Source organism: Haliotis rubra, unplaced genomic scaffold, assembly GCF_003918875.1.
Source record: "Haliotis rubra isolate DU_JTF1 unplaced genomic scaffold, ASM391887v1 Scf747, whole genome shotgun sequence".
Classification (NCBI taxonomy): Eukaryota; Metazoa; Mollusca; class Gastropoda; order Lepetellida; family Haliotidae; genus Haliotis; species Haliotis rubra.
The window spans coordinates 36,016-46,217 of record NW_025767465.1 but is presented as its reverse complement, the minus strand read 5'-3'; the positions used below and the strand labels follow the sequence as shown (position 1 = coordinate 46,217).

General features: G+C 39.9%; 1 protein-coding gene across 1 annotated transcript; it reads right to left on the bottom strand.

Annotated features, from left to right (window-relative positions):
• Nucleotides 1-1,254: 1,254 nt before the first annotated feature.
• LOC124260020 lies at nucleotides 1,255-4,822 on the bottom strand. Its single transcript, XM_046694248.1, has 4 exons — nucleotides 4,631-4,822; nucleotides 3,236-3,331; nucleotides 2,523-2,582; nucleotides 1,255-1,362 (listed from the first exon to the last, which is right to left on the bottom strand). Exons 1-4 carry the CDS (start codon nucleotides 4,788-4,790, stop codon nucleotides 1,343-1,345), a joined length of 336 nt encoding a protein of 111 aa, XP_046550204.1. The 5' UTR covers nucleotides 4,791-4,822; the 3' UTR covers nucleotides 1,255-1,342.
• Nucleotides 4,823-10,202: the final 5,380 nt, after the last annotated feature.

Sequence of the window (10,202 nt, the reverse complement as noted above, 5' to 3'; positions counted from 1 at the left end):
AAAGTATTGCAATGGTGTAAGGTGTTGTGATGTACCTAGGGTGGAATATGGCATGGGTGTAAGGTGTAGTGGTGTACTGACGCTGGAGTATTGCATGGGTGTAAGGTGTTGTGATGTACCTAGGTTGGATAACTGACTTAGACTTTGTACCTGGGTACATAGCTGTAGTACCCATACCGACAACGAAGGGAATTGGTCATTTGGCCATTTGTGAACGATATCAGATAACTGAAACTTAAATTCTTAAGTTACTTGATTAGATCCTCGTTGATTGCGTTAAGGAGATCCAGTACTGGATGTCCACGCACTTTCTCCAACTCAACGCCGACAAGACAGAACTGATTATCTTTGGATCTAAATCTTTGCTCTCAAACTTTCAGTTCCACCACGGAAACTTGGTGACTGTAATGTTGTCCCCAGTTCTCAAGCAAGGAATCTAGGTGTCATCCTTCTCATCTGAGCGATATATCGATGCCGAATGCAGGTCATGCTGTTACCATATAAGAAACATCAGCTTGATCAAGAAGCATATTGGCACGGATGAAGTGAAGACTCTAGTTAATGCGTTTGTCACATCCCGCAGAGACTGTTGTATGGGGCATGGGAACACTCACTCTACAGACTACAGAGAGTGCACAACAGTGCTGCCAGAGTAATCACCAACATCAGATGTCGATATCACATCTCTCACTCTTACAAGACCTCCATTGGCTACTAGTGAGGCAGCCTATACAGTTCAATATCCTGGTGTTTGTCTTCAAATCGTTAGCTCCTGAGTACATCAGTGAACTCATATCCATCTACACTCCAAGGAAAGGTCAAGATCATCAACAGCACTTGATGTTCCTATGACCAGGAAAAGACTCTATGGGGATAGATCGTTCTCCAATCTCGACCAGTTTAAACGACAACTGTAAACCCACTTGTTCAACATAGCCTTCGCCTAAGCGCCTTTGGAATAGGCGCTATAAACTGTATTTAATATTTTATTATTATTAGATTACTTTGTAACATATGTTTTATGAGGATTACACTTTTTCAGTAAAGTACAGATTCTAGTGTACTTTTTGTTTTCTTTATTTTTAATTTTTTATTTTACTGAGAAAGTGTAATCCCAAATAGAACATATGTTACATTTGACCACTTTCTAAAATGTCATTGTGTATTTCATTAGATTACTTTGGTTTTAACTTTGTCAATCTGAGCACAAATATTCATAAATAACAACACAACACCAGCAAGAATATACGCATATACTGTTCGAACGTTTTATTCATGAAATAACAAAACCATTGTGCTTTTCATATTTCGTCATGTACATGTTGGTGTTGAAGCTGGCCTTTCAGTCGTCCAATGCATCCACTGTAACAAAAGAGGTTAGTGTTTATTAAACACCATTAAACGATTTAATAAAGGTGTAATTTATTTGTGTTGATAATTAAAACATTTTTTGTGATATACTTCAGGAACAAAATGTTAATGTATTCAACCACCTGATGACGGGCACATTCTGTAAACCGTCTACTATTTTCATGAAAGTATGTAAAACTGTCACTGACGGAAGCGTACTTGGTCTGCAGATAAGTCACTTCATATTTTGTTTTTAAAGTTCAAATAGAAATTGTGATAAACAATTTGCTTCTTTTGTGATGTCGGCCTTCTTTTCATACATAATTCATGTAGTGATATCCCCTCTTAACTCCAAGTAAAAACAAAAAGTTCAGACATTTAAACATGTGATATTATTTTGCAGGCACAATATTTTATTAGCATATATAATTTATAATTAGCATAATATATAATTAGTGTTATCAATAACAGTTTTCTTCTTTATCCAACAATAATGGTTCCCCACAAGTCTACACTAACAAATAACAAATATATACTGATGTACAAAAGAAAGTTTACACGGGTGTTTTGAGACTATTAAAGCGACGTAAATATGCTGCTAGCAATGTTCCAATTGGGTACGATATCTATGGTGTGATTATTGCAACACGTACACACTGTTTGTGATTTGTGACTTTTCTTAATATTACGCTGTTTTCAGGAAAACATTTTACCGAAGCATCAGGTGTGTACTTTCTTTTGTACGTCAGTTTTAGATATTGTTGAAATTGATAATAACATAGTAATCGTTGCAATCCAATTTGAAATGACAGGAATTGACGGCAGTCAGTTTGTGAAGGATAAGAATGTTTTATGACATAGAAAGGTATCCAAATAAAAATGGCATAGCACTACTTTCACATACACAAAATATACGACGTTGCACATGTTTACCTGAGACGCTGTCATAATTTATCATTGAGAATTTCGACAATTCTGAGAGATCAATAAAGAAGTCATTCTTGCTCAAGAACGATGGACCGATCGTGATGAAGGACAAGAACAGCACACCAGTACTAACACCAGGCCAGTTCCTTGTGGATGCATTAGAATACTATTTGCTTAATCCATTAAGTCTTACTTACGTTGATCCATTAAATCTTACATACTTTAATCAATTAAATCTTACTTACGTTGATCCATTAAATCTCGAGCTTCACGCTGGATGTTGTTCAGTTCGGCTTTGTCTGCGTCTGTGGAGATCAAAGTGATGATTTATAAGTATGACAAATACAGACAAAGATCAGTTATACCTCAAAGGTTTGGATGTAGATACCAAAGGTCGGTGCTGTTGGATCATTCTTTGCCCGTCAGGAAAAGATCGAGTTATACAGTCTTGAGGGTATGTTTGGGTTATTACACTAGTGCCTCTTATATCCAGCCAAAGTGGGTGAATCAGTAGATGGGAATTGGCTATTTGGTCACTTGTGAACGCTATCATGTGTCATCTAAAGTTTACGTTCACATTCTTTGCCATACTTTATTTGTTCTTTGTTTTCCAGAAGATATTCTGATTGACATGCGAAAGACCCACATCAGGAGTTGAGCGGAACAAGTAACTATGGGGATGCCATTTACTAAATGTTCTAAACCAAATTTCTAATTTTTGGTTACTTATCAGTTTGTGAAACAACGATTTGATTACATGTAACCAAACATAGTTTGGAATACTGGTCAGCTGTGTAAATATTTGTAACATAGGCTATGCATTTAAGTTAAGTGGACAAATTGTCCACAAGACCAGAGAGGTTACTATTGTAATCAAGGATGACATGTAACGGATGACTCCAGGCCTCCACGTAAACCGTTCTTTTTTACAAAACAATAGAATACGTTTTTATCTTACCACTCAGTTGTTCAACTTCAAACAGCTCATTGATGTCTCGGGTGGCTAACGCCTCTACCATTTCCTCATCCGTCATGTCGGCATGTACAGCTCGGCCTGAAATATCGAAGTCAATACAGCACCTCGCATAAGTAAGCGTGAGCTAGGTTTAATGTCACTTTAACAACCGTGTCCAGGTGGATGAATCGTTTATTGTATTTGGTGAAACCCACGAGTACGGATTCAATGGCTACCAAGTATATAATACTAAATGCAAATCAGGTACTCAACCCCCAAATCTTGCCACTGTTAAGGAACCAATTTTGTACATTTAGACGTAAAACGTTTTTAAAGTCCACGGAAAGTATATCTTAGAAACAAATGCTTACATAATGCTTCTGTACATCGTGTTATGTTATGCTAGTTTTAGGAGGAAAATGTCAAACGCAAATTCTTGTCTTTGGTTCGTTTACGATTAATTTAGTTGGGTTTTGGGTCAGTTTATTAAGGATAGTAATCGTATGGAGGCATTCAGATGTCTCTTAAGAGAATCAAGTATGCCTGAATGTGAAACACTTTGAAACTCAACAGATCAGGGATAGTAAAGACACAACACAGATAATAATCTGATTGAAGATAAGACTAGACCTCCAAATCAATATGTAACCGTGTGTCGGTACAAGGGCAAGCCAATACAAGCAAATTCACATTCCATGTTAACAGATGTGAGCGTTTACAGAAAAACGTTAAAAATGCATTTCCTTTGTCTATTGAACTCAGTTATTCTAAGGTGCATGAGTCAAACATGGTGCATGGTATTCCAAACCTACCAATGTACTACAGGGCTTTTATAAAGAGTGTGTTCAGACACTTGTTGCAATATGCCAGCAATATCAGGCCGGATAGCTACCATGAAATGACTTCACACAAATAACCCCGCGGGTACTAGAACCCAGCCCTAGCGTTTTTTCCTCCTTGGAAAGATTCAGATAAGCTTGCCAAAGGTACATTCGAGTATCTCGTTTGCGGAATCGAACTGTCACAGCAACTGCAATTGCAAGTGCAGTGCCTGGTTTGAAGAAAATGTCGGCGCAAACCATTTTCGTAATCGTGTACGAAAAGCTCAACTTCGAGCCGGAAAACCTATTTTGACCCAGTGGTGCACTTGTGTTTGATTCTGGAAACTACAACACTTCACGTGTTATCTCACTTTAACATTAGCAGATTAAAATTGTGAAAATACACCTATGCGTTTCTTTTTTAATTATTTTTTATGATTATTATTATTATTATTTTGAGATGATATTAATGTACGAGTTAATTTCAATAACATTAGGAGGTAATTCCTTATTCATGTCATATTGGTCCATGAGTGAGTATCATGGGTCAGCTGCCGAAAAGTAACATAACGCCTACCGTGTCGGATTCTGTTTCCAAAATCCTTGATCTTGTTTACAACCTTCCTTACGCCGTCTTTAACCTTTCGAACCACTCTTTTAAACCATCCCCATCCGCTGGTCTCGCTTGGAAGGGTTGCAAACACAACAAACAACAGGAGCAGTGCAACGGCTTTCATCTGTAACCCAATATTTCAAACTATGTAGCAACAATGATTTCAGAAAGTCACTAGAAACTTTTTCTGCATAAAGGTTACAGTGGTAATGTCATCATAAATTCTGCCGGTGATGATTCCTGTTTAGATGTCAATCAGAACTGTGTCTTTTACGCAAGCATAATGTCATAAACAATGGTCCCAAACCTTTGGTGGGTGATCGATAGGTTATGTGCAAAGGTTGATGTCTAATCACTTTTAGAAAGGGTTACAATCGTCGTTGAAAACTGATTCATAAAATCTAAAGTACATTTTGTTTTTCCAAAGGGAACTAGTGGAAACAGGAAAACATAAGTTTCAAGCTATGCTACTCAAAGTCTGCTTAGAAATATGTTTCGAAAGTTTCTCGAATGGACAGAGGCATGCAGCTAATAGACTATAGGAAGGCAATGTATCCCTGAGTAAATTAAGTGGATAAGAAATAGGCAACGTACCTTGCTAGGTTGTTTGATGACTGTTCCCGAATTGAACTGATTGCATGCATACACGCCTGCTATATATTACAGGAGGGTGCGAATAAACCTTGCAGCTATCATTATTACCCCTGGCTATCGAAACATATGTGTAGACACTTTAATCGTGAAACTAAAGTAACATAAAACACGTTTTACCACCTAAAGGCAAGAACGTGTTAAATCCTATGTAACGCGTCAATGCCGCAAACAATCTAAAGGGTGCTTTGGTACATGTGGTAGTTACATTAAACAGATCATCCTATCAGAAAGGGTCATACATGATCTATCACGTCACAATTAGGGTAATACAGATACAGCAGCTTGTCTAGGGATAGTCTGGATCAAAGCGTTTGTTCGTCACACCCATTGCAGAGGAACAGTTCCCCACACGTGTCAACACGTGGAACTTTGTCTGGACATATGTGGCGTAAAACCAGATCAGTTAATAGGCGACTTGATGGATTGAGTGGTCAATCACGTTCACTGATATCGTATCAATGTATTCGAATGTGTGCATCACAATATTCCGTCGCCACATATCTGTTCAAGTTCATATATGAGTTCATTTAAGTAAATTACGAACAAATTTGGACTCTCGACACATCCCTGACGGGATCCAATGTTGCTTTTAAAATATTCAGATAAACGGGTTGACAATTTCACACATGCTGATAGATTAGAGTACATGGAGTTTTGATAAAATTCCCCTTGAGACCCACTTCCTCAAACTGTTCAATACAACTTCATGATCAATCCTATCAAACGCCTTGGAGAAGTCAATGAAGATGCAGTAGAATCTACCTTTATGATTCAAACATTACAACGATCTCTGATTTGTCTTGTCCTCGAGTCTTTACAAAACCGCCGCGATACAACTGGAATACTGCGGTAGTCAACATGTTTGCCTTAGACTTGGAAAATTTTGCATCCCGCTATCCCAAACAATATTTCTCTCGTCAGACAAGCTAACCAAATATCACAAAACTGACAAACAGAAACAACTCAGACCACATAATATATCCTTGTCAGTATAGTTTCTCTAGCCGTTATTATATTCACAAAACGAAATCATTCGAGTAATATGGAATTATTTTATAAGGATATATATATATATATATATATATATATATATATATATATATAAAGAAAGTGATGAGAATACCGAGTATATATATATATATATATTGCAGTGGAACCTTTTGAATCCAAACAGTATCGCGTTTTATATATGCCACCTGAAATCACAAGTAACAAGTTCGATTAATCTATACTGAACGTCACACCGATAGAAAAATAAGAAACGTCACACCGATAGAGGTTTCTTAAATCACACACTATAATTCGCTCTAATTAGCAATAAAACCGGGGGGTTGAATTCAAACTTGACAATTATTGGTTAACACATTTTCGGGAATCACATTTTGAGTTCACACAAAGAAAATCGCCAAATACTGGTACCATTAAGATACATGAAAGTCAGTACCGTGTGTGGCTTCCATCGGCATCGACGACGAGTTGTACATGGAATGAATTAGCCGGTTGACGAAAGCCATAGGCTCTTGTGTCCATACCCTGAGAAATGCCTGATCGAGTCCAGCCGCAGTTGTCAGCCTTGGTTGGAGGTCATTCAGTCTTCTTTGAATCTCGAGCTCGTCCCCAAGGTGTTCTAGTGGACTTAAATCCGGACTGAGTGCAGGCCATTGTAGGGTTTGGATGTCATGTTGTCGTAGGAAGTCCAATGTTACCCTGGCAGTGTGGGCACGAGCGTTGTCTTGTTGGAAGGTGTGATTTCTGTGACGTCCAAAATGTGGTACAACGTGGGGTCTTATGGCCATTGCCTCGTCCTGAACCGAGATTCTGGAACACCACGGGGCAATCTCTCGGGTTCAGACCGATTTCATCCCACACCATGATGCTTGGACCAACCCACGAATCTCTACCAACAATACACTCACTGGAAAACCGTTTCCCACGCTTTCACCATACTCTCACTCTGCCATCGGCTGTCGAAACACAATCTTTCTTCAGAAAGAAACACACTTCTCCATTGTCGATAACGCCAATTTCGATGCTGAGTTGTCCATTGCAGTCGGTTTGGGCGGTGACGAGAAATGAGGACAGGACCACGACATGGTCTGTGACAGCAGAGGTTTCTTCCGCGCAAACGTCGACGCACTGTATCGGCACTAATGGGTCTGTTGGGGATCCCAATGGTCTGGCGTGCTGTATCCGTTGCTCTGGTGAAGCGATCCTGCAGATGGTTGTGCACAATCTGTCGGTCTTGACGTTGTGATGTTACTGAAGGTCGCCCACTGCGTGGACGGTCTCGAATGTTGTTAGTGGACTGATACCGCTCCTGCAGTCAGTCGGTAGATTGTCCTAACATGAACAGCAAAATGATTGGCTACCCTCCGAGCAGTCTGAACAACTTGTAATCGTCCCAAGGCTTGGTTCCTCTAATCTCTCGTAAGTCGTGGCATGGCGATTGTGTCAAAACAAAAAATCATTTCAATAGAGTTTTGGGTCACGCTTTCATTGATAGGGTAGGTCACGATATGCACGTGCATTTTCATTATCATGAATGTCATACGGAACCATTTACCAAGTCGGCCTTTTTAGGTGTGTTTGCTCATATGCTTTTTCATCAGGAAAAACACTGATGTTGGTAATAACTGTCAATTTGGATTGAAAAACATGTTAACAAAACGGTACAATCATAATTAAAACACCACCTTGTAAGAAAGAAATTTGCATTTGGTTTTGAAAGGTGGCGTTTCTTTTGTTGTTCAGTATATGTTAAAACAATAAAAGCCTTTGGTACGTACTTACGTATCAAACAGACCAGACAAAGAGTTTAAGGACAAACGGGTTTCACATTAAACCGTTCCACTGTATGTGCCATTTGTTGCGTGCTGACTCCAAAGTGGAAACTTATGCAGAGGTTTACCAGAAATCAGTCGTAAAAGAACTCACGGTGAAACAAACAAACAACAACGATGATACTGTTACAACGAAGATGATGTTACTATTTGAGAGGAATAAAGAAAATATCTTATTTCATTAACCTTGATTTCGGTAGTTATAACAACAGAATGATTGCAAGGGTGTAAGGTGTTGTGGTGTACTCAGGTTCCATAATTGCAAGGGTGTATGGTGTTGTGTTGTACTGGTTTGGAGTATTGTAAGGGTGTAAGGTGTTGTGGTATACTGAGGTTGGAGCATTGCAAGGGTGTAAGGTATTGTGGTGTACCAAGGTTGGATTATTGGAAGGGTGTAAGGTGTTGTGGAGTACTGCTGTTAGAGTATTACAAGGGTGTAAGGTGTTGCGGAATAGTGAGGTTGGAGTATTGCAACAGTGTAAGGTGTTGTGGAGTACTGAGGTTAGAGTATTGCAAGGGTGTAAGGTGTTGTGATGTACTGAGGTTGGAGCACGGCAAGGGTGTAAGGTGTTGTGATGTACTGAGGTTAGAGTATTGAAAGGGTGTAAGGTGTTGTGATGCACTGAGGTTGGATTATTGGAAGGGTGCAAGGTGTTGTGGAGTACTGAGGTTGGAGTATTGCAAGGGTGAAATGTGTTGTGGAGTACTGAGGTTGGATTATTGGAAGGATGTAAGATGTTGTTGAGTACTGCGGGTAGAGTATTGCAAGGGTATAAGATATTGTGGTGTACTGAGGTTTGATAATTGCAAGGGTGTAAGATGTTGTGGTGTACCTAGGTTGTAGTATTGCAAGGGTGTGAGGTGCGCGTTGTGGTGTACTGAGGTTGGAGCATTGTAAGGGTGTAAGATGTTGTGGTGTACCTAGGTTGGAGCATTGCAAGGGTGTAAAGCGTTGTGGTGTACTGGGTTGGAGTATTGCAAGGGTGTAAGATGTTGTGGTGTACTGTGGTTGGAGTATTGCAAGGGTGTAAGATGTTGTGGTGTACCTAGGTTGGAACATTGCAAGGGTGTAAAGTGCTGTGGTGTACTGGGTTGGAGTATTGCAAGGTTGTAAGATGTTGTGGTGTACTGAGGTTAGATCATTGCAAGGGTGTAAGGTGTTGTGGTGTACTGAGGTTGGAGTATTACAAGAGTGTAAGGTGTTCTGATGTACTGAGGTTGGAGTATTGCAAGGGTGTAAAGTGTTGTGGTGTACTAAGGTTGGAGTATTGCAAGGATGTAAGATGTTGTGGTGTACTGAGGTTGGAGCATTGCAAGGATTTAAGATGTTGTGGTGTACCTAGGTTGGAGCATTGCAAGGGTGTAAAGCGTTGTGGTGTACTGGAGTTGGAGCATTGCAGGGGTGTAAGGTGCGTGTTGTGGTGTACTGAGGTTGGAGTATTGCAAGGGTGTAAGATGTTTTGGAGTACAGCGGTTAGAGCATTGCAAGGGTGTAAAGTCATGTGGTGTACCTAGGTGAGAGCATTGCAAGGGTGTAAGATAAGGTGGTGTACCTAGGTTGGAGCATTGCAAGGGTGTAAAGCGCTGTGGTGTACTGAGGTTGGAGTATTGCAGGTGTGTAAGGTGAGTGTTGTAGTGTTCTGAGGTTGAATGTTTGCAAAGGTGTAAGGTCTAGTGGTGTACTGAGGTTGGAGTTTTGCAAAGGTGTCACATGTTTCAGTGTACTGCGGTTGGAGTATTGCAAGAGTGTAAGGTGTTGTGGTTTACCTAGGTTGGAGTATTGCAAGGGTGTAAGATGTTGTGGTGTACCTAGGTTGGAGCATTGCAAGGGTGTAAAGCGTTGTGGTGTACTGACGTTGGAGTATTGAAAGAGTGTAAGGCGTTGTGTTGTACTGAGGTTACAGTATTGCAAGGGTGTAAGGTGTTGTGATGTACTGTGGTTGGAGTATTGCAAGGGTGTAAGATGTTGTGGTGTACCTAGGTTGGAACATTGCAAGGGTGTAAAGTGCTGTGGTGTACTGGGTTGGAGTATTGCAAGGTTG